The sequence below is a fragment of the Muscardinus avellanarius genome (genome assembly GCF_963383645.1).
Source record: "Muscardinus avellanarius genome assembly, chromosome: 4".
NCBI classification, from domain to species: domain Eukaryota; kingdom Metazoa; phylum Chordata; class Mammalia; order Rodentia; family Gliridae; genus Muscardinus; species Muscardinus avellanarius.
The window spans coordinates 107,568,020-107,593,787 of record NC_137789.1 but is presented as its reverse complement, the minus strand read 5'-3'; the positions used below and the strand labels follow the sequence as shown (position 1 = coordinate 107,593,787).

General features: G+C 34.2%; 2 protein-coding genes across 6 annotated transcripts in view; one reads left to right on the top strand and one right to left on the bottom strand.

Annotated features, from left to right (window-relative positions):
• FAM13C (family with sequence similarity 13 member C) overlaps positions 1-7,345 on the top strand; it is a gene marked incomplete at both ends in the record, with an annotated part of 120,063 nt that extends 112,718 nt beyond the window's left edge. For 3 of the 4 annotated variants that reach the window (XM_080693679.1, XM_080693678.1, XM_080693676.1), the window contains 4 exons: positions 791-886; positions 2,330-2,529; positions 3,887-3,988; positions 7,222-7,345. In XM_080693679.1, coding sequence (XP_080549805.1) covers positions 791-886; positions 2,330-2,529; positions 3,887-3,988; positions 7,222-7,345 — 522 coding nt within the window. The remainder of the gene's footprint in view (positions 1-790; positions 887-2,329; positions 2,530-3,886; positions 3,989-7,221) is intronic. The other variant, XM_080693677.1, reaches the window with a different exon arrangement.
• A 1,957-nt stretch (positions 7,346-9,302) lies between these two features.
• Positions 9,303-25,768, bottom strand: part of PHYHIPL (phytanoyl-CoA 2-hydroxylase interacting protein like) — a gene marked incomplete at both ends in the record, with an annotated part of 49,831 nt that continues 33,365 nt past the window's right edge. For both annotated transcript variants that reach the window (XM_080695058.1, XM_080695059.1), the window contains 4 exons: positions 9,303-9,837; positions 18,414-18,531; positions 21,938-22,112; positions 23,518-23,714. In XM_080695058.1, coding sequence (XP_080551184.1) covers positions 9,303-9,837; positions 18,414-18,531; positions 21,938-22,112; positions 23,518-23,714 — 1,025 coding nt within the window. The remainder of the gene's footprint in view (positions 9,838-18,413; positions 18,532-21,937; positions 22,113-23,517; positions 23,715-25,768) is intronic.

Sequence of the window (25,768 nt, the reverse complement as noted above, 5' to 3'; positions counted from 1 at the left end):
GTAACAAGTTAATACAGGATACACAGTGGGGAGAGAAAACAAGGCAAGCAGAGGAGTTTGGTCACTAAATAGCTAGGTAGATAAGCCGACCTATTTAAAATTTTATATACAGGGTGTATTCATTCGAGTCCCCCCTCCATGCCTCTGTATTTCTATATTTTAATAAACTTCTTTAAATCTTCAGCAAGAAAAAAATAAAATTTTATATACAAAATGAACTATTGATAATAGTGTTTAGGGATGTGGAGTATAAAATCCATCAGCATACCAAGATGTTGTAGAAATTTTTTAGTTGGAGAGAATTTTGATCAATCCTTTAAGATAACTTTGGACTTGCCTGGAAGGAACTTTTTAACTCCAACCTCTTTGTTGTATGGGTAGGAAAATGAGAATTCAGAGAAGTTAAATGTTCTGTCGAGACTAATTTAGTTTCTTATCAGAGCTAACCAATAAACTAATATATAATCCACACATGTTGTGATAGAGACTTGCATACAGTTGGTGTTTGTGAATATAATTCTCAAAATCCAGGTAAAATAGATGTTTCAGAAAAAAATACATCTTGATCACTCATTGTGTTTAAGAATGAAGATACTAAAGAAGAGGCTTCATACTATTTACATTTTTCTGATTCCTTCAAAATGCTTTAAAAAACCATCTTTCTAGGCTTGAACCTATCATTTTTTAAGGAATTTTTCTTTAGAAAAATGTCTTCAACTACATATGCTATCTTTAAATACTGACATACTTTTATCAGAGAAAGGAATAATAATTTCATGGTTTTTTTCAGGTAACTAAGCAAGACAAAAACCTTATTAAGCCTCTTTATGACCGATACAGAATTATCAAGCAAATCCTGTCAACACCTTCCCTCATCCCAACAATTGTAAGTCATGATGATTATATCAACTTAAGATCTTTACTAGTGCTTTGTATAGATGTTTGGTTAGCACTGTGTCAAAGTTAACACTTGACCATATATACCACTAATACCACCAAGTTATTATTTTAAAAAGTAGAAATGTGGCTTTCCCTAGCCTCAATACTTCACTTAACAATGACTGATAATTATAACTATTGTTTACCAGGAATGTACACTTATATGTTTGAAGCCAGTTCTAATATTTGCTTTCATTTCCTTGGGAGAAGAGAAGAAACAATGAATCTCAATTTGGCATTATCTATAATAAAACTAGACAAAACAAAGCCTCTCTAATCTGAGTGCATTGGCTAAATTTTTCTCCTTTAATAAGAAAATTAGCAGGATATTCCTTTATATAATGAAACATTTGTTATTGGCACCGTTTGAAGACACTGTATAAGATGGAAGTAGATTTATTTCAATAGGAAATAGAAGTACTGAAATTGAGTTAGCTACTTTTAATAAAGAATTATTTGTGGGAATACAAAACTATAAAAGCATCACAAATCCTACTCCATCAGTATCAAGACCGCCACTTGCTCAAGGTATCCATGGAAGAAGGAATAAATGTTAGCAAATATAAATTTAAATATATTTGAGTATATTTATACTTTTATGTTTTTAATGACATTAAGAGAATAATTCAGAGTCTTTAAAATTTTCCCACTAAGGAAGCATGATTTAAATTGGAATACATCTGACTGTGGTGGCACATACCTGTAACACCAGTACTTTGGAGACTAAGACAGGAGGATCACAGGTTCAAGGCCAGCTTCAATAACTTAGTGAGACCCTGTTTCAAAAAATAAACAACAAAAATAGCTCGAGGTGTACCTTGGAGGTAAAATGCCCCTGGGTTCAATCCCCAGAACCAAAAAATAAATAAATACATTGGGATATGATTTTCAAATTTCTTTGCAAAAAAAAAAAACCTTTTGATTGCCAGAACAGGGTATGGAGTAACTCCACTTTGCTTTGGCATTCAAAGAACTCTTCACTGAATTTGATAATTTTATAAATGTCCTCTGTATCTGAATGTGACACACACTGGGACCTGACTTGTGTATTTCTATATGACAAGAGGTCTGTAATCCATCTCATCCTAAAGTCCAGGTCTAGGTGAAAGAGAGGAACCACTTGGCAGTGCAATCCAGGCCGGATCATACCCTATGTGTCTGTTCCTTCTCAGCCTAGCAAATTCAGATGAATTTGGCAAACACTGTAGCTTAGCATGGTGTTACCTCTTTGCTCATCGATTTCTGTAGGTTTTTTAATGCAGCTGATAAAAGGCTCTTGGTTGCTTCCATCCTGGTTCTTGGTAGGCATGAGTCACCTATTGGCTTTCATGATGTTATGGTTCTCCTCCCCACTTATGACTTTTCTTTGTTTAACTCTGCTTGTGATAAGCAGGAGGAAGAGGACTCTGATGAAGACTGTCCACAGGGAAGCCAACAAAGTTCTTTACCAGAGCCAGCCTCTCTCCTACCTGTTGGTGACCACCTCACCTACTCGAATGAGATGGAGCCTGTTAGGACCCTGCTGCCAGAAGAAAAGAAAGAAGTAAAACAACCAGCTCTCTCCATGTCCAATTTACATGAGGCTACCATGTGAGTGTGACTCCGTAGTGTGAAGTCTCTTTTTAATTTCCTTTTGGCTTGGGGTACCTTATATGTACATAAAAAAAAAAACAGAAGAGCTGTTAAGGATCTCTAAAAAGTACTGTCCGGCAGAAGGTAAATCTAAAAGCATAATCTATCTTCTTAACTGGAGCATCTAGAAGACAAAGCTGTGAGAAACCACAGCTCCCAGTAAAGTTGAAAAGATGCCATCAATGTTCAATTCATTGATTCATACCTCTTTCTCAGCAGAGTTCCAGCACCACTCTAACCCTTGGCAGTGTGTGGGGCAAAACTGGCCTTTGAAAATTCTGGACCCAAAAGAGTTAGGATCCTGTTTGGGTCAATAATTATTAAAGCCTTTTAACTTATTACATTTAAATGAAATAGCTTCTCTAGACTAAGAATCCCCTTGGCCTTAAGAAATTGAGTTGTTCTTTTTTGTCTTTTAATGTCTCAAGTCAGGACCTGTATGGATTTTCATTAATACTATCACTATTCAATAGCTGTCATTCTTGATCATTTGGCCTTTTTTTGGCTTGTATACAATGGCCTAGATTATAAGATTTTCTTTAACAAGTATTATGTAGTTTGGAAAGTATATATATGCCCAAATGTAGGGATGAAGCAAGACCCAGGGTTAATTTTAAAGTGTGGTTTTAACCTGTTTAGAAGCAGAAAATATTTTTTCATTTTTAGAGGGTGGGGATGTTCTGAAGAAATCATCTCTAATTTTTTGGTGCTGGGGTGGGGGAGATAGCCATTTTTAAAATCAACAGAACCTTTTTTTCTGTTTAAGAATATGATCATATATAATATCAGAGCTCACAGATTCTCTGAAACTATATGCTAGCTATAGAATAAAGTGAATAAAATGAGCAACAAAACTAAGGCTTTCTTCTGAGTCTTAGTTTCATTCCCAAGGATTTTTTTCATTCTCCCTATGTACTATATTAAGGATAGAATTTTCTTTAAAATCTCTTTCTCTTATGTCTCTTATGTTCAGTCTATCACCAAATCGTGAAGAGTATTTCTTCAAAATGTCTGTTGCCTGCCTTCATCTTGTATTCCCATTGCCCTCGCCATTTCTTACATAAACTCAGTGAACTCTGGGCTGTCCTTTCTCTTTTCCCACATGGTTTCCATCAGGTAATTTCCCATGCTTCCATGCTGTCTCCTGTGGCCAGGATATTATGTGCCATATTTAAAAGATAACTATGATCAGAACACTTTGCAATCATAATATACTTTTTTAAATTTTTTCTTTTTCTTGTTGAAAAGACAAATCTGTTCATGCACTCTGTTATACCAATGCTCAGTAATGGCAAACATATTTTACCTTATATAGGCCTGTACTTCTTGACCATCTCCGAGAAACTAGGGCTGACAAGAAGAGACTGCGGAAAGCCCTACGAGAATTTGAAGAACAGTTTTTTAAACAAACAGGAAGGTAAGTGTGAGCAGAGAGATTTCTTTTAAGCTGAAATCTCCTAGATAACTGTTGTTCAAAATGAGCTTCAATGTTTTGCAAAACAGTGAAATTATATAAGGTGTAACTGATTTCCATGCTGTATTAGACCCAGAATTTTCCTAATGCAACATTCTGATAGTGCCATTATTAGGGATGTTTTATGGGCGGCTGCAATAGTCAACTATGATATAAATCTTTAAGAAATAATGAGTTTTAAAAATCTCTAACTTTGTGATAGTAAATCATTATTGTAACTGTTAAACTTATCTAAGCTTTTAAAAATTTATTTGATTTTCAGTCCACATAACTTCTTTGTTCCTGGGTTCTAGTTATACAAGCCCTGCTTATTAAATAATAATTTTTCCTTTACTTGAAATATTGCCTTTAAACTTCAGAATCTGCCCTAATTATTTGACTTCAGGATTTGGTCAAAAGCTCACAACCATTCTTTCCATCCCATAAATGTTTAGCTATATCCTTTGTCCTCTATTTTTCTGTCTCATCCCATCTTATTATATCTACTCCATTAGTTTTCACTAATTTTTAGTGTGTCTCCAACAGAATTTCATACAAGATGATGAGATAAGGGTTACTGATCTGCTGAAAGCAACAGGGAAACAAATTAGTTATCCTATGTCTCAGCTTCCACCCTTAAAAGCTGAAATGTCTTGACTCCTGAGATCATTTGAGAATCTGTCATATGGGATATCAGCCTTAACAAATTTAATAAAGGGTATAACTTTTCCCAAAGGCAAAAAATTATTAAGTAGCAGATATGAGATTAAACTCTTCATTTGAATTTTAGAACATAAGCATTAGAGTCAGGTTTTCAATTGTTGCTTTTCCTAAACTGCTTTCAGGTTCAGCAAACTGAGGGCTACCCTGAAGAGTGTGTGTGTGTGTGTGTGTGTGTGTGTGTGTGTGTGTGTGTGTGTGTGTGTGTAAAGAAAAGAGAGAAAGGGAGGACAGACACAATTTAGGACTGGGTGTTCTACCTCTGATCTACATCTCCAGCCTTTTTACTTTGAAGTAGGGTCTTGCTAAGTTACTGCCTGGTAGCCCTGAACCTTCAACCTGCAATCTTCCTGTCTCAGACTCCCAAATACTGGGATTACAGGCATGACTGAGAAAGACTGTTTTCTAAAGACACACTGAAACATTCAAGCTTGTTCTACTCACCTCTTTGTCCTTGAGAGGTTTCCCTTTTCAGTTCACTAGGGCTGTTCACTAGGAGTAGACCTAGTAAGTGAGAAACTTTTTCTTTCAGAAAATACAGATATAGAATCTACTTGGTTTTCTACCTGAAATCTTCTTTTTCAGTGAATTGCTACAAGTCTAACTTATTTACCTTTCTGCTGCTAATTTAGTGAGAAATGTTATATGTTAAATTTAGATGATTTGTTTCCTTTTTTACTTTTTCTTTTACAAAACAGTTGTGCAACTTTCCCTACAAAATATTTCTTGGAATAGTAACTTTGAATGGTCTCCTATGTTATGCTTTGAGTAAATGTGTGATTTGCAATAATGATCCTGATTGTGGCTTCTTTAAATTAAGGGCATCCTGTGGGAATTTATCATTCAGGGAAATATCTGGAGTAATGTTTCCAGTGTTTTAAATCTAAATAGTCATTGCAAAAGCAAAATGAGTTAATAACTTTAAGATGTACAAATATTCTTTAAATAATTTGTATTCCTAAAAATGTTTATGTTTGAACCAGGAGTCTACCTTACAGAATTCTGGAAGTTCTCAATGTGCTAGCACTCCTGCCTACTGGATTTATAGTGTTACGTGGCATAACTGTTGACAACAGGGAGATTAATTATGTTCAATAGTATTCTACTATAACTTTGAGTCTAAAAACTAATTTAGATATACTATATTTGGCTAGGAGGTTGTATGCCCTCTTATGGTGATAGTAGTTCATATAAATATAAAAGGAGTGACTGTTACAGTTAAAATCATACAGTTGAATGGCTACGAAATATGGATTGTCATCTTATTTTTCTGAGACATTTCATTGGGAAGGCCTAACTATCCATGAAATAAAATGACCATGCAAATGTATTGCTAAAAGTTATATGACACTCTGAATGTTCTTGGTAACATAGTAAGAACATGCAGCAGACTGCATATGTATAGAAATCTATATATCTAGTCTTAGTAGAATTGGTGTGAAGAGATCTAGTGCAATTTAGACTCAAATTACTTCAGTCAAGGAATATCTCAGTGATTCTGTTATACTTTAGTAGAGTCAAGTAATATAAGTACGACTTGAAAATGTTTCAAACGTGTAAGACGACCATTGGGTGCTTTTTCTTATCATCATAAACTTATAAATTATTTATATAATCAAATTTTTATAGTATTTTAAGGGTGGCTTTTTTTTTTTACAACTTTCATTATAAAGTGAACATTCTGCACAGGCAGGGGACAATGTCAAGTAATGGGAGAATGACTGGACAAAGGAATGTCTTTGACCTATCCTTTGTTTTCTCTTTAGATATTTTCTTTTTCTTTTGTTTTCTTTCTTTTTTTTTGTGGTATTGGGGATGTAACCCAGGAGCATTCTACCTCCAAGCTACAACCCAAGCCCTATTTTTTAGTCTATTTTTTTTTTTTTATGGTACTGGGGGTAGAACTCAGAGGCTTTCTACCTCTGGGCTATACTCCCAGACCTATTTTATATTTTATTTGAAAAGGGTCTCACTAAGTTCCTGAGAGCCTAAGTAGCTGAGGCTGGCTTTGAAACTGTGTGATCCTCCTGTCTCAGCCTCCCAAGCGCGGGGATTAAAGGCATGCACCACCACGCCCGGTTTGTTAATCTGTATTTTGAAAGAGGGTCTCACTAAGTTGCGGAGGGCCTAAGTAGCTGAGGCTATCCTCTTGTCTTAGCCTCCCAAGTACTGGGATTACAAGCATGCACCACAATGCCCAGCTTTCCTCAGATATTTTCAGTTTTAACCTACTGTTAATATGTCTAAGCACTAGAAGATATATTTGTAAAATCCCTATGCAATTCAAGTTCTCAAAGGGCATATTATTATTTAGAAACATGGAAGAAGGAGTGAATAAAGGTGAAGGGAAGGTAAAGAAGGTATAATGCAAAATCCAAGTGGGAGCTGCTTCCTTATTTTCTTTTGTATGAATTATAAATGGGTGTTTAATAACTTGATTTGTTATGAGCTAATAGATTGCAATTTTTGTTTTTCAGAAGTCCACAAAAGGAAGACAGGGTACCAATGGCAGATGAGTACTATGAATACAAGCACATAAAAGCCAAACTGAGACTATTAGAGGTCCTCATCAGCAAGCAGGATGTGGCGAAAACTATTTGAGGTTCAGGAAATCTCTGATACTTTTACCTGCGATAAAGTCAAGCATATTTTCCTCTGGCATTCTTACTAAGTAGTTTTGCATACTGACAATGGAAGCACTTTAGGGTAGTATTAGCTGTTTTTAAGATGGGATAGGAAGTATAATTATATATGAGAAGGGATTTAAGTTGGGGGGAAATACTATAATAGGTAACCATCTAATTAGGAAAAAAGTCAGCCTCTTTCCATGCCAAGGAGAAAATTTGGTCAATATAATTATTTCAAAAAGCATCTAATATTTTACCAAATCTAAATAACACATATCTGGGGCCACTTGGTGGGGAAATTTTATTTGGTGTCCAAAGATTGTTTCTGTTGATGTATGGGGAAAAAAGTACAATTTTTAAAAATCAAAAGAGGCAAAGAAACTCTGTTTTTCAAATAGGAAGGAAAACAGCTAAAGAAAGTAATTTATTTGAAATTTCTGATCATTTTTGAATGATACAACATCTACTACCTTGTCCCTTAAGTCTGTTAGGCTTTCAGTATCCTAAAATATACTAGAATGTGTCACTGCTAATTTTTCTTTCTATATTAAAATAGCACATTTTATGTTATCTTCAATTTTATATTTCTGGTTACCAAAGTTCATTCTGATAGCATGTACTTCGTGACTTATCTTTGTCTATGACTGACAGATGTTTATATTAAAATAAAATATTGTATTAAAATTTTAAAATAGGTATTTTGGATAGATGTGTCTGCAGTATATAATCTAATGTGACCATAGTATTATTGCTAATTTTTTGTTTACAATAATTAAAATTGTATAACTATTTTTTCATTGGGAATATACATTTTTCTTAATGTTCCAAGGTATATACTTTGTAAAGTGAATTTTTTTCTCATTAATTATTCATTCTGTACAAAATGAAAGGTTTATACCTTAGGAAAGAGTATTTCAATTGGTTCATCAACATTAGCATATCTTGTTTTGTTCTTTTGTATTAAAAAGCATTTATTATTTTTGTTTTTGTAAAAACAAGTAAATCTTGACATTTTCTCTCATGTACCAATCATGTTTGTATTTCTATTTTCTGTGATGCTTAAGCATGACGAAGAAATTCACATTTTCATATAGTTTGGATGGGAAGAATATTGACAACTTGAAAGGCATACTATTTCAGAGGCATATTATTTTCTCTGTATTTACCTGATATTTTATAACTTTTATGAATCAGAATAATGTCCTTCATAAATTTGTTTAATTGAAGTCATCTACATGTAACAGGACAGATACACAACTATTTGAGGTTTACAAATTACATCTTTGATAAGGGAAATAGTTTCGTGACATGTATACAATTGCTATTAAAATGTAACTATATATTCTATATGATTGTAAATATTTTATACAACAGTACAAATAAAATATTTTTCTATTATATTTATTTATGTTGAAATACAGTAGTTGTTTCCTGTTAGCTAATATAAATAACATAAATAACACAGTCAAACAACAAACTGGAAGTGCTGACAATTCTAAGCTTCAAGATTTAACTCATGCTGCAATTACACCCTTTCATGCGGTTTGGAGTTAACCCAATATCTGTTCAGTAGATTAAAATGAACGCATATTTAAACACCATTTATAAGCCATTATTTTGTATTTTGCTAAAGCGGTCTATATAATCGTCTTGTTATGTTTGGCATAAAGAAAAAAATAAAAACATTGCAGCATCTAGGCAAATAAAGTGTCAGAGAGAGAACTTAGAATATTTCATCACTGAAAGTAGTGGGAAGGGTGGGGAATAGGAAACACTAAAATGGTTCTGGATGAAATTTGAAAAGTGGTAGTTTGCTTTTGGTGATAGCGGCATGTGCATGCTTCAGTGGACAGCATCTGATGATGAAATGGACAACAGAGGGTCAATGTTCCTAAGGGAATAAATGGGGACCAGAATAAGAAAAGTGGGCATTAACGTCCAACACTGATATTACAGGTTTTGCAGCTGGGATCTTTCTTTGCATTTGCAGTAGACAAACTCATAAGCTGATGACCAGTGATTTCTGCCACGGTGCCCAGAGAAAGATCCACAGGGTCAGTGTAAATGACTTCTAAAATGACATCCTGGGCATGGTGGTAAACCAGCACCCCATCTTCTTCTGTACATGTCAAGAATTTATTATCCTTGGAATTTAGTTGAGGAAGGCGCAGCTTACAAAATTCATCTCCTGGTGATCCCACAGGCGCAATGACAAGAATCACATAATGATAAGCAGTGTACATACAGTAGAAGTCCCCAAAGTATAGGTTAGTATTGGGGTTAAAAAGTTTTTCTGCTGCAATCTCAAACCTGTATCTTCCATAAGGTGAATCCTGGGGTGGTTTCCCAGTATTGAATTCAGTGCTGCAGCTGAAGAAGATGCCTTCTAATTTTCCACTGATAGGAGAGCCATGACTACCACTGTTATCCTTGACAGAGGGCTGCATAGCATTGCCATGGTGTTCTCTATAAGAAAAAAGAGATTATCACTGCTTAGTATAGTAGTAGTAAACTTACTGGTTAAGATATGAATGGCTCCAAAGTCAACCTCCTACTACTATTAAAGGCTTGAATGCTCATTCTACTATCAGATCAAGGAGATGTACCTTTTGACATTAAAAAATAAATTCTAGCCTTCAGCCTAAGGTAAGGATTATATGCTACAAACTTTGGAGAACATAAACATAATAAAAGAAAATCCCTGTACAGAAAAATCAAACTGCAATTAGAAATATTAGAAGGAAAATAACGTGCATTTTGTGCTTACTGGGCTTCAGAAGTAGCTTTCTGAAAGGAAAAATTTAAATTGATAAATACCTAAACACTGGTAGATATGTTGAATGTTTGTTTAAAATATGTTAGAATTTAGTCATAAAATGAGTTCTTCTACCTGGGGAGGTCTCATCTTATTCTGGAGTTCCAGAACTGTGGCTGCTGGTGCCACAACCCTTGGCATCATCTGTGCTTATCACACACCACCAGGACTGTGGTAGTTGTCAGCATAACTCCCAGTGCCATCTGGGCTTGACTCTAAAGCCAGAGGACACCTACCTTTTGAACCCTACCTCTACTGCAAATTCATACAAATTACCTTGCGGTCCAAACTTTTATTCACAGACACTGCAGATACAAATGAAAGATGCAGAAATCATATACTACATTTTGAATTCCCATCACCAAACCAAACATGGACCCAAGTAACATCCTATGTCCCATCTAAATGAAATTTTTTCCTATGATAGTTACTTCATAAAATTAGAAAAGATGCACAAACATCAACACAGGATCACAAGAAACATGGAAACATGACACCCCCAGATGAAAATAATTTTCCAGAACAGATCCCAATTTAAAGGAAATCTACAAAATGCATGAAAAAGAATTCAAAGTAATGGTGCTAAGGAAACGCAGTGAGATATAAGAGAATACAGATCAAAAAAAATGAGAAAAACAATTTTAAGATGTGAATGAGAAATTTGTCAGAGACAGAAACCATGAAAGGAAACAAACCAAATGAATTCTTAACACACACACACACACACACACACACACACACACACACACACTTCCACAACAGACTAGACTAAAAAGAATTAAGTTTTGAATTTGAGGGAAGGTATTTTGAATTAACCCATTAGAAAAAAGACAAAGAAACAAAGAATGAAAAGAATGAAAAGACTATGTAACTTATGAGACTATGTAACTGCTAAGCAAACAAATATTTGACTTATGAGAAATTCAGAAGGTGAAGAAAGGCAACAAAAACCTATTTCATGAAACAATAGCTTAAAATTTCCAAAATCTTCAAAGAGATATCACACCCAGGTATAAAAAGCTCAAAAGACCCCAAAAGGATTCAACCAAAATAAACCCTTACCAAGACATATTATAGTCAAAACATAAAAGTACAGGGCAAAATCCTAAAAGACAGCAAGAGAAAAAGGCTCGTGTCACATATATGGGCATGTCCATTTATAGCAGAAACAGCAGAAGAGAAATAGGATAATATATTCAAAATATGCAAATAAAATAATTGCCAACCAAATACAATACATCCAACATAATTACCCTTCAAAAATGAAGAAAAAAATATTTCTATGAGAAACAGAAACAGAGAATTTATCTCCATCAGACCAGCCCTCCAAGAAATACTTAGTGAATCCTACTCTAGAAATGAAAGGATGATAACTACCTTAATAAAGACATATGAATATGCAAAACTCATTAGAAGAATAAATACATGAAAGGGAAAGAAAAGAGAACCCTTAGCATGACAGAAAGCTATTAAATTACAAAAAGAAATGAGAAGTAGAAAGGAACAAAAATATATAAAATAAGCAGGATATATTTAACACAATGACTGGAAGAAGTTCATAACAGTAGTAAATATGAAGACACAGACTGGCTGAATGACTGAAAAACAAGACCCAACTATATGCTGCCTACAAGAAAATTACTTCACTGGTAGATAGATACACATGGACTAAAAGTGAAGGTCAAAAAATATGTATCACCTGAATGGAAACCAAAAACAAGATTAGCTATACTCAGATAAAGAAGGTCTTATATCAAAAGCTGTGAAAAGGGACAAAGAATTTCATTATATATTGATAGGAGAATCAAGTTGGCAAGAAGATATAACTATAAGTATCCAACATGGGACCACTCAAATATATAAAGCAAATGTTATTCGATCAAAAGGGACAGATTCTAAAATAATAATAGGGAACTTCAATAACTGACTTTCCTCAAAAGACACATCAGACAGGAAATCATCAAGAAACATGTGAGTTGAACCATACTATAGAGCCAACAGACTATTAAATATTTACAGAACATGTCATCCAACTGCAGCAGGAATACATATTTATGTCTCATCAGCACATAAAACTTCTCCAGTATAGATCACATATAAGGCCACAAATGAAGTCTTAATTTCTAATTCTTAATAAATTTTGAATTTAGCTGGGCATGGTGGCACATACCTGTAATCCCCACACTTGGGAGGCTGAGACAGGAGGATTGCGCAGGTTCGAAGCCAGCCTCAGCTACTTAGTGAGGCTCTCCTAACAAATTAGGAAAGTTACAGGATACAAAATCAATATACAAAGCATTAGCATTTTTATATGCCAATAATGAACTCACTGAAAAAAATCAAGAAAGCAGTCCCATCCATAAGAGCTACACAAATTAAAATATTTAGAAATAAATTTAACCAGGAAGTGAAATGTCTCTAAAAATTATAAATCATGATGAAAGAAATTACAAAGAAGACAAAAAGAAAGATTTCCATATACATTTTCAGAAGAATTAATTTTGTCAAAACGATCATACTACCCAAAGCAATCTTTAGATCTGATGCAATCCCCATCAAAATACTAAGGACCATCTTCACAAATATAGAAGAACATCTTAAAATTTATATGGAACCACAAAGACCCAGGAGAATCAAAGCAATACTGAGGGCAGAGGAAAACAAAATAACAAAATAACTGGAAGAATAACAGTAGTTGAATGAAATCAGGCAATCTGCAGCAACGTGAATATAGCGAGGTGATTATATTAAGTGAAAAAACTAACACAGAAAGATAAGCACCATATATTCTTACTCACTTGCCTAAACTAATGAGTCAACCTCAGAAAAATGGAATGGAATAGTGGTCACTTGAGACTGGGAAGGGCAGAAGGGAGGATGAAAAGAAAGTCAATACAAGGTACCAAAAGAGAGAGGAGGAATTAGTTCTAGTTTTTCTATAGCACAGTAGTATAGCTAATGATTTAAACAATCTGATATATTTCAAAATTTCCTAGTGTACATGATATACATTCACAAACACATCAAAGTCGATCACTAAGCCAAACATGAGAAGGAGGGAGTGAGGAGAGAATGGGGTAGGAATTGGGGAATGGCTAAATGAGTGATGTATGCATGTATGCCTCTACCATCTTGTACTCCATTAAGAGGTATGACTACAATGCACTAATAAAAAAAAATTAAAAAGAGGGTGGGCATGGTGGCACATGCTTGTAATCTCAGTATTCGGGAGGCAGAGACCAGAGGATCATGGTTCTCAGACAGCCTCAACTACTTAGTGAGGCCCTTCGCAACTCAGTGAGACCCTGTTTCAAAAAATAAAAAGACTGAAATAATAGGGCTGGGGGTGTAGCTTGGAGATAGAATGCCCCTGAGTTCCAACCCCAGTACTGCAAAAAAAATGAAAAAAAAAAGATGATAGAAGTATAAAATTTTCAACACAAAATAAAATGTACAAAGGGGTAGAAATTATTACATTTTGATTATTACATATTGTATACATGTATCATTACCATAATGTACTCCATAAATATGAACAAATATGTCTCAATTTAAAATTTTTTAAAAACCAGGAGTGGTGGCTCATGCCTCTAATCCCAGTACTTGAAAATCTAAGACAGGAGGATCATAAGTTTGAGGTCAGCATGTGGTAATTTAGCAAGACCCTGTTTCACAATAAAAATAAATAAAAGGGATAGAAGAGTACGTTAGAGGTAGAATACCCCTAGGTTCAATCTTTAATACTTCAAAAAAGAAAAATAAAAAAGAATGTTTATTACAGCTTGTTTGTAACAGCAAAAAAGTCAATTCACAGTACCTCTACACTATCGAATTTAAGGTAATAACTAAAATAGTTTAAAGATATGTGGGTTTTTTTTTTTTTTTTTTTGGTTGTTCTTTGGCAGTACTGAGGATGGAAGCAGGGACATTCTACCTCTGAGCTACACTCCCAGCCAATTTTTTATTTGGTTGGTTTTTTTGTTTGTTTGTTTTTTTTTTTTTTGGTGTGTATGTGGTACTGGGAATGGAACCCAGGGGGCATTCTACCTCCCAGCCCAATTTTTTTTATTATTCTTTATTTTGAAACAGGGTCTCACTGAGTTGCAAAGGGCCTCACTAAGTATTAGCTGAGGCTGTCCTCGAACCACGATTCTCCCATCTCAGCCTCCCAAATGCTGAGATTACAAGCGTGCACCATCACGCCCAGCTTATTCGTTTTTTTTGTTTTGTTTTGTTTTGTTTTGGTTTGGTTTGGTTTGGTTTTTTTGCAGGTCTGGGGACGGAACCCAGGGGTATTCAACCTACGAACTACAACCCGTGCCCTATTTTTTATTCTTTATGTTGAAACTGGGTCTCACTGAGTTGCAAGGGGCCTCACTAAGTAGCTGAGGCTAAAATAGGATAATTACTGTCCAAAATGTTTCTGTGTTTAAGTCAGTTCCTTTTCTAGTTCTTTGTGTAAAGCAAACACACATTTTCTTTCTTTGGCCTATGTCCATTGGCATTTCTAAGTTTCCAGCTTCTCTAGGTTCCTAGTTCTAGTTTCCTAGACGAACGTGAGAGGTAAAAAGAAAATCCAGGGAACTCATCCCTGTGTTTTTTTCTTGAATTCCAAGATCCCTAATTTGTCTACCTTATCTCTATTTTCTCTACTTCTCAAAGTCTTTTTTTTAATTTTTCTACTTTTCAAAGTCTTATATATACAATGTCAAGGGGTTTTAGTCATACTTTGTGAGAGAAATAGGGAGAAATGTGTTTATTCCATTTACCCTTCTCAAAATTTTCTTACTCTTTTTTTTATTCTCATTAACAAAACCCAAATACATATATGTCCTACACAGATCTATATGTAAATTACATAAAATAATAACAGAAGCAAATATATAAATAGGAATTTAGAAGAAAATGTGACTTACTATCAGTGACAGTACCTCAACTTTGAGAATAGATGAGAAGCAAAAATACAAGCATCCCTACACATCTTTACCATCCTCAATGGTTTTTTTTTTTTTTTGGTGGTACTGGGGGTGGAACCCAGGCTTTCTACCTCTGGGCTATACTCCCAGACCTATTTTATATATTTTATTTGGAGACAGGGTCTCACTAAGTTGCTGAGAGCCTCACTAAGTAGCTGAGGCTGGCTTTGAACCTGTGCGATCCTCCTGTCTCAGCCTCCAAAATATATATATATATATATATATATATATATATATATATAGTGTGTGTGTGTGTGTGTGTGTGAAAGAGAGAGAGAGAGAGAGAGAGAGAGAGAGAGAGAGAGAGAGAGAGAGAGAGAACTGGGGATGGAAACCAGGAGCATTCTTTCTACCTCTGAGCTACGCTTCCAGCCCTATTTTTTATTCTTTATTTTGAGACAGGGTCTCACTAAGTTACAGAGGGCTTTACTAAGTAGCTGAGGCTGGCAGTGAACCCGGATCCTTCTGTCTCAAGCCTCCCAAATGCTGGGATTACAAGTGTGCACCACCATGCCCAGCTAAAATAGATGATATTTTAAATGGACTTTAACCAAGGAAATATATCTGTACTAGAGTTAACAAAATAAAAAGAAAATAAATTCATTTATAAAATATTTTTATGTTATAAAGTTTTTTCATTATACTTTAATTTTTATTGGCGCATTATAGCCATACATCTTAATGAGGTACAAGATGGTAGAGGCATACATGCACACACCACTCATTTAGCCCTTCCCCAATCCCCACCCTATTTCCTCCCCCTCCCTCCTCTTCCTCATGTTTGGCTTAGTAACTTATGCTACATGAGATTAGTCAATCACAAAAAGTAAAAAATCGGATAATCTCCCTAATATGCAGAAGCTAGGGAGATAAAGGGTCATAGGAAGAACTCTAGACAAAGAAGGAGAAACCATAGATGAGCAAATAAGACAACATAACTGAGGGGAATTGAAGGGGGGAAGAAGGAAATTTCCTAATGTACGTGATGTACATTAATAAAATGGTTTTTAGTAAACTTTTTTAAAGGAACAATGTTGGAAAATTGTGCCCATTATTTGGCAAGCAGTTATTTATATGAAATTCTTTAAGATATAATTTATGTGGATTTTACTATCATTATGAAAAAACCAACAAAGGTAAACTTTCTTGTTAGTAAATAGATCTTCATGTTAGTAAGTCATGAAATGTGTATACAATAACTTTATCCATTTTCTGAGTGATCTGTCTTTATCTTTTTTTCATCTTGGAAGCATTTTTGAAAGCAGATGATGCAAATTTTAAAAGTTTGAAAAAAACTGGGCACTGTGATGCACATTGGTAATCCCAGTACTTGAGAGGCTGAGACAGGAGGATCACAGGTTCCTGGCCAGCCTCAGCAACTTAGTGAAACTTTGTTTCATAAAAACAGGGCTTGGGGTGCAGTTTGGAGGTAGAATGTCCCTGGATCCCCAACCCCATACACACACACACACACACACACACACACACACACACACACACACACAGGTTAGGAAAGCATTTTCCATCTGAAGGATACAGAAAACTATAGAGAAATACTGACCTCCAGTGGCCACCTAAAATAGATATCTGCAATATTCCAAGAACCTAAACCTTCTATCAAAGATGTAATAAATAATTTGTTCTATTGATGTATTTTCTTTTCTTTTTTTTTTTTTTACTAAAGACAACAACAGTCATGGACTTTTTTGGTTTTCAAATTTTATGCTTAACATATAAAATGAATGCCTTACTTTTTTAGTATAGTCTCTGAAATAGGTGAATGGCATCCATCAAAAAAATATATAAACCAGGCGGGCGCGGTGACGCACGCTTGTAATCCCTGTGCTTGGGAGCCAGAGACAGGAGGATCGCGCAGGTTTGAAACCAGCCACGTGCACTGGCTGAGGAGACTCTGTTTCCAAATAAAAATGTAAAAATAGGTCTGGGAGTGTAGCCCGGAGGTAGAAGGGCTTTCAGGAACCCCAGTACTATATATATATATATATATTTAAACTTAAATATTTTACCACTTAAGATTATGGACTAAACTCTGTATTTATAAGATAATCAAACAGAAGGCAAAAAAGTTTTCACTATGAAAGCATATAAAAATATATGATATTCATTTAAGGAACACAGATGCCTAAACATACTTTTCGCTTCGACTCTTGCATTTATATTTCGAGCCATGATTTTGACAAGAGAAACAAGAGAAGTATGAACATATTTAAAATTTAAAAAGTAGCTCAGTGCTTCCTAAATTTTTATCAAATAGTCCTCTCAACTTAAAAAAAATCCTTTAGAGTTTAAAGTTAGAAAAAGGCATTTAAAAATGACAAATTGCCAAGCATGGTGGCGCATGCTTGGAATCCCAGCAATCAGGAGGCTGAGACAGGAGGATCATGGTTCGTGGACAGCCTCAGCTACTTAGTGAAGCCCTCTGCAATTTAGTGAGATCGTTTCATAATAAAGAATAAAAAATAGGGCTGGGAGCGTCACTCGGAGGTAGATTATCCCTGGGTTCCATCACCACTACCCCTTCCCCCCAAAAAGACAAATTATAGGGACTTCTGTTTTTATAACCAATATAGCATTTGTCATTAAAGTCTTAGTCATACTTTAAAACACACATCTACCTATTTATCTTTTTAAATTTTTCTTTAACCAATACCAAATAAAACTACCTGTGGAATACAGTTCTTTCAGCTTCATGAAATCTGCTTGAAGAGGTACAATAGGCTATTTTTATGAAAATTAGTCAAATCACTAGAATTCAAAAGCAAATAAAGGAAGTTGTTCTTATAAATAATTAGTTCAAGACAATGGCTAAGACTTCCACTTGGGCAAAAGCCTGCAAATTGCACCTGAATTACCATAATAGTTCAAAAAAGAGTCATCTTTTTATCTCTCAAAAAAAGAAGAAAATTTAGTAGTCAATATGAGGCAGAAGACATTTGAGTTACTGAAAATAAGAGGAATGTATATGTGCTCATTAATGTAAATTCCAGAGGTTTAAGATATTCCTGTCAAACAGGCAAGAACTGTCAAAGGATTATAAAAAGGAAACTAAGTGAGAAAAATCCCACTATATGATCTTTCTAGTTTTCTAAGAAATAAAAGTCAGTATAATTAATTATTTTGCAAAGAAACCTGACATTCCAATTTCACAGAACTAGAGTCATGGGGGACATGAGCCTAGAATTTGGAATCATTTTTAGTAAAAAAATCACTATAGTTTTTTTTATTCTTACCGAATATAGTCAAAATATTCTTTGTGCTGGTTACGATAAAAAACAGAAAATTTAAGCATACGTCCTGAAATCACTTCAGCCTTCTCCAACAGCTGTGTTAGATGAACTTTTGAATAATCTGAAATTTAAGAAAAGACGGTTATTAAAAATATAGCACCCCAAGTGTCAGGTATATACTTAATCAAATAGAGATTATTACTATTCACCTTTAGGGAAATCAACTTGGTGAATAAGAAAATGCAGCTTACAAAGAAAACATTCAATATTGTCTTTGTATAGCACATTTTTTTCTAAAATATTTTTTGCTATAGTTCATTTTGTTTCTTAGAACAACCTTGTACTTTTTCATTCTTTGAGATTAAAGATCATGAAACAAACATATGTTCAATAGCTCTTTGTAACCTAAGTGTCCATCAGCACTATACTGTCTCTTCTTCAATTAATTGAAAATTTTAATAAAAGATGTTATTTTCTTAAAGCAACACTGAAGTTGAAAAGAAGAAATAATAATGCTTATTTATTCTCCAAATCTCTGAAATTGATAAGGTAGATTAAATATGGTCATTTTATTGATGCAAAAATTAAAGCTTCTCAAAGTGATTTCTCCCAGTGTTCAAATAGCCAACAACTTTGAGACTAGGTTTCTGGTTCATAGTTGATGGTCTTCATACAAAAGAGGAGAGGAGAGAGAGGAAAGGAGAAAGGGAAGAGAGAAGAGAGAGAGGGGAGAGAGAGGGGATAGAACTCAGGGGTATTCTATATCTGAGCTATATCGCCAACACAATTTTTTATTTTAAAATAGCGTCTCACTAAATTGCTGAGATACTTGCTAAGTTGCAGAGACTGACCTCAAACCTGTGATTTCCTATCTCAGCCTCCCAAGTACTGGGATTATACATGTGTGCCACCATACCCAACTAAAAGACCCTTAAAAATCTAATACAGTAAGGTATGATAGTGCATGCCTGTAATCTCAGTATTTGGGAGGCTGAGACAAAAGAACCACAGGTTCAAGACCAGTCTCAGCAACTTAGTAAAATCTTGTTTCAAAACAAATATAAAAAGGAATAGAGGTAGAGCTTGTAGGTAGTATGCCCCTGAGTATCCCCCGCAAAAAAAAAAAAAAAAAAAAAAACTAATATAACTGTCAAAGTAATCTGATATTTTAATCAATCTACTGAATTGACTATTATTTGAGAAAGATTTTCAATCCCCTCTAATAGAAACTAAAAATATTGGTGTCTATATATTAGTAAGACTTTCCAAATAGACCAACCTAGTTAAATTGCTCTTGGCAACATAGTTCATTTATTTACTGCCTCACTGGTTCAAACAATATTTACACAATACATTGTCTACTTAAAGAATTATACAAAATTAGAAGATCCAGTTAAAGATAAAAATATTCTTTTCTTGAAAGAACTGACAGTCTAAAGGAGATAGATACATAAACAATAATGATGTTATTATGGTAAATTTTGGGGTTTATCTCTATAAAGACTAGAAGTAGATTATCCTGTGGTATCCTATTTTATTTTATATTTAATATATTGCACAGTACTAGTTCACAGTATGAGCTCAATAAATTCTGCATAAATTAGATGTCTAGATTAAAAGAAAATTTATACAAAATAGTTTTCTCAAATTTTACAAAGTCAAAGTTATGGATAAAGATTATGTGAAATAGAATCCCAAATTATTCTGATAAATTCAACAATTTTCAACAACTTAAGTTCCTCTTAGATTTTAATCATGAAATAATAAAGTCAAAATAACTTATAGAAAAATGCTATGGCACATTTAAAAACTGGCATTTTCCTTATCATCTGCTCTATAACTTCTTCAGGATAATTATGAGATGTAGGCAAAAAGGAACAAAATTTCCCTTCATACACATACATTCATGTAGTTAAATAGAATATATATATATATATATATATATATATATATATATATATTAGAGAGAGAGAGAGAGAGAAAGTGTGTGTGTGTGTGTGTGTGTGTGTGTGTGTGTGTGTGTGTGTGTGTGATTTCTTAACTAGAAATTCCAAAGGGGTTTTGCTAAAACCTTTTCCTAAAGCTAAAGAAGAAATAATTATTTCAAACCATTCCCTAATGGTAAATGGGGTTTTAAGTGGTAAAGTATAGCTCCTTTTAGTGACAAATACCATGATATCATATTGAATGAATGAGTAAACAGATGACAACATTTAAAACAGAAGTAGTGATATATTCAAATGGAATATCCAGGTGAAGTTCACCAGCAAAGTGGACAGGCTCTCTACATAAATTACTAATGCCAAAAGACTACTAAGGCACTTTTTTTCATTTTGAAAGAACTCATTGCTTTACTTTTTATTATAAAAACAAACATTTAAGGAAACCTAAAACACAGAAGGCTATAAAAGTTTTCCAAATGATGCCTAATCCAGAGTCTGGATTCTAGAAGAAAATTATGTCAACCAATGTGCTTTGTTAGTAGTAGGGTTTTTAACTTATAAAATATTTATACATTTTTTGTGTGTGTGTGGTACTGGGGGTGGAACCCAGAGGCTTTCTACTTCCGGGCTATACTCCCAGACCCATTTTATATTTTATTTGGAAATAGGGTCTCACTAAGTTGCTGAGAGCCTCACTAAGTAACTGAGGCTGGCTTTGAACCTGCGCGATCCTCCTGTCTCAGCCTCCCAAGCACGGGGATTACAAGCGTGCGCCACCACGCCCGGTTAAAATATTTATACTTTTTATATGACACTTAAAAGTGTAATTGGTACTATTCAGTGTGTGTGTGTGTGTGTGTGTGTGTGTGTGTGTGACTTCATCATTTTTATTTAACATTTTTAGAAAGTTTCCTTCATCGATGAAATTAAGCAAAACTCACCCCTGACTATGCAATATCCTACCAAAACATGGGCTATGATTTGCTTGTTTCTTAACTTTGATATTTAGATCCTTTTCAGAGTCTTAAGGAACTTTTTAATGAAGTAATGATAAACACAAACAGGACACAAATTTAGAAATAGCTTTTTTTAAAGCTCTTCAAGTACTCAATAATCCAGTAACATTTCTCCTAGGCATAGTTACTGAGACCTGCCTCCACTGCCCCAAATTAGAGGATGTTATGCTCCTGCCTTCCCTCCTTTACCATCTGTGAGAATGAACAAATTGACAGAAAAATTGAAAAGAAGAAATCTCTGTCACAGAAAATGGAATTCAAAATATGCTGGATGTATTTTCAAATTGCACCCGTTATTTGCAAAGTTTTCATTTTGAAGAAAACCAAACTCTGCATGCATGCAGCAGATAAGTGACTTGGTGCCACCACTTAAGTTTTGCTATTTAGAACGTCAGTTCCCGTCAATCAATACAATGCTGTTTATTGTTACACAATGCTACTGACAATGCAAAGCTAATTAGCACAATACTCATTCATCTTATAATTAGAAAAAAGAAACATTTTGATATTTAGCTTCCTATGAATAATTAACTAAGGGTTACCCCATATTTATGCCTATATCTCTTACCTGCTGTGCAGAATTCTATAATTTCACTCCATTCGGATACAACATAATCGCCATCAACTTGTTTTGAGGCAGTCTGTACTGCTACTGTATATTCAGTTCTTGGGCTCAAAAACCAGTGTCCACGGACAGTCATAGGCAGGGGAACAGCTTTTGCAACCAATTTTGTTGGAACATCCTAAGAAGAAGAAAAAAGAAAGAAGGAAAGAAAGGGAAGGGAGAAAAGAAAGAGACAAATAAGGAAGGGAAGGAAGGTGGACAGGAATGATAGCATAGCTTAATCAATTGGAAGTAATAGAGAGGAAATAAAATTCTGGGCTAAAAAAAGTTTTCCTGTTTAAAAATACTTAATACATATTTAAGATCTTATTCTTCATATGCAAAAACTAAGTGTCCAATGTAATCAAGAGACTTGCCCAATGTCATATAGCCCACTGGAATAAATGTATCATGATTCCAGCTTTATTTCTAGTATATTGTTCTTCTTTGAATACTATATGCTTTTATAAATGCAACATTCTGACAAAAGTTTAAAAAAACATAAAAGAGATAAATTAAATGGATTTAGTATTAAAATACTGTATTTGTTTATTTTATTTATTTATTTATTTATTTATTTATTTATTTATTTGGTGGTACTGGGGTTTCTGGAAGCCCTTCTACCTCTGGTCTACACTCCCAGACCTATTTTATACTTTTTATTTGGAAACAGGGTCTCTTAAGCCAGCACGGTTGGCTTTGAACCTGAGCGATCCTCCTGTCTCAGCCTCCCAAGCGCAGGGATTACAAGCATGCACCACCACACCCGGCTAGTATTTGTTTAATTTAATATGATAACAATTTTACTAGAGTGACATATCCGTAAGTATTTCATATGTGAATAGAAAGAACACTTTTAAAATAAATATTTTAAAATATTTAAAATAAATATTTAAAAATAAATATTTTAAAATGAATTTTTTACTTACAGATTAAATAACATTTGCTTCACTTTTATTCAAGTATGGTGTTTGTGTGTCAGAAAAGTTTAGGTGTTTTAAAACAACAATTAGTAAGATTATTAAGCCTGTTAATTGAGTTCTTACTATCTTCTGGCTGTTTCTGATTCTGTGGAAGTTATGTTCCAGTTCTGCATTTTATGGAAGTTGATAATTCAGTTATTTTTACCCAAATACACATGCAAATAAATTCTGCATTTTCTCCAAAATACATCAGAAGGATAGGATTTTTTTTTTTTTTTTTTTTTTTTTTTTTTTTTTTTTTTTGGTGGTATACACACCCAGACCTACTGTCTAAGGTATTTGGAAACGAGGTCTCACTAAGTTGCTGAGAGCCTCACTAAGTAGCTGAGGCTGGCTTCAAACCTGTGCAATCCTCCTGTTTCAGCCTCCTAAGTGCTGTGATTACAAATGTGCGCCACCATGCCTGGCCTAGAAGGATCGGATTTCTAAATCATATATAATTTTTATTTTTCCCAGTGTCAACTACATTATATAAGATAGCTATAGAATATTATTATTTTAAAATGTTCTCATACTTAGAGAGCTTTTAAGATGCAAGCGAATGTATTTGTTAAACTTTACCTTGTGCTTAAATTTATTTGAGTTCTTGTTCTCTTTCTTATTGAGGTCAATGAAATAATGTGTAATACGGTCTTTTGATTTTGAATCCATTTCCCATGAAATCTTGAATGAATCACATGTAATATTGCTTATTTTGATGTTATGTGGAACGGGAAGTTCTTCCATCTCTGCTATGCCACTGTCTTGTGATTTGTTACCTGCCAGAAAACAAGGCACAAAAAGTTAGCTTCCAATTAATATATTTTCTCCAATTTGCAAAATCTTTAGCAACGCATGGATTTCTGAACTCAACTATCTAATTACGGAACCTGAGGCTTCATTTTGTTCATAAAGTAATTTGAGTGTTAATGATAGAAATGGAGGGCCGGGGATGTTGCACAGTGGAAGAGCACTTGCCTATCATGTACAGGTTCTGGGTTCAACATCCAGTACCACTAAAAAAAAAAAAAAAAAATGTTATTGCCAGGCATTGTGGCACATACCTGTAATCCCAGTACTTAGAAGGCTGAGAAAGGAGGATCGCAGGTCCAAGGCCAGCCTCAACAACTTAGCAAGACCCTGTTTCAAAATGAAAAATAAATGGGCTGGAGATGTAGCTCAGAGGTAAAATGCCTCTAAATTCAATCCCCAGTACAAAAAAAATGATAGTAATAGATGTTTATAAGGTCATAATATAAACAAAAGCCAGAGATAAGTAAATCCTTATCATCTCTACATTTTCAATTGTATTTCCTAATTTGTTTATAGGGTGACAACAAAAACACCAATGATAAGCTGGGCATGGTGGTGCATGATTGTAATACTGAGACAGGAGGATCGTGGTTCACAGACAGCCTCAGCTACTACTTAGTGAGGCCCTTTGTAACTCAGCGAGACCTTGTTTCAAAATAAAGAATAAAAAATAGGGCTGGGGTGTAGCTCGGAGGTAGAATGCCCCTGGGTTCCATCCCCAGTACTGAAGAAAAAAAAAAAAAGATTCATCTTTCCCTCTGAAAGCCCCAAGAGACCTTTTTGCCTACAATTCTGCTCTGAAGTAGTATCAAGTGTTCAGCTAGATAATTTCAAAAAATGTTGATGATGAGGGGTCCAGGCAAATAAATGGAATATTTCTTTAAAAGTTTATGAGATAGTCGGGGGGCATGGTGGCACACTCTTGTAATCCCAGTTCTTGGGAGGCTGAGGCAGGAGGATTGCAGGTTCATGGTCAGCCTCAGCAACTTTTGCCCTCAGCAACTTAGTGAGACCCTGTTTCAAAATAAAGAATAAATAGGGCTGGAGGTGTAGCTTAGAGGTAGAATGCCCCTGAGTTCAATCCTCAGAACCACACAAAAAAATGTATGAGATAGTAATGATAGAGTGTACAAATTATTCTTCCTTTTTGATCTTGGAAACATATAAACAGCATGTGATAGTTATACTATTATACTATTAACAAATAGTACTGAAGACCATTCACTTACAAGTAAGTTACTATTGTCAAGAATTACTCTAGGAATCTTTTCCCTGTGATATCTTGATAAATTTAGTTTTGAATGCTGAAACAATGAATGGGGCTAAAAAAGATGATTGCCATGTTAATTAATATCATTAAAATCTTGAAGAACTCATCTGATACCTAGTTATTGTTAAGACTTTAAAAACTGTCTTAATACCTCTACTTAAGAAAAAATGCTATTGCTTTGACTAACAGTATAAAGCAGCACATGATTTGGATGGCAGGACAAAAAGAGAAAATACAAATTTGCCAAGTTTGTTTCATATATAGGGAAGACACATGGGAGCTAAATTCTACTCTACTTCTTCCTACATTATTTTCCCCATGCCAATACAATACTCAATGCTCAAAAGTTACATGTGTATACTCATATGTATATTTCTATACTCATATGTAAATATAACAACACTACAGGTTTGTATTAGTACTTTTAACTTCAATTCAATAGCATAGGGTTCGTTACAGTACTCCCTTTATGACTTAAAATTACTTCAACAGTGAGAAAACTGGTGAAAATTATTCATAATTTATTTACTTATTTGCTCAATATAGAATACATTGAAATAACTTCTGAGCTGCTGACTCCCTCCACTATGAAAAATGAATGTACTAAGTAGTTAAATATTAAAATTATTTTTGTTGTTAGTTTAAGGATAATCAAATAATATTTTCAAAAAAATTAAAAGTTTATTTAAAGAAAAGCTCAAAATAATTCCACTCAAAATATTATAAATATTATATTAAGTAAATATGAAT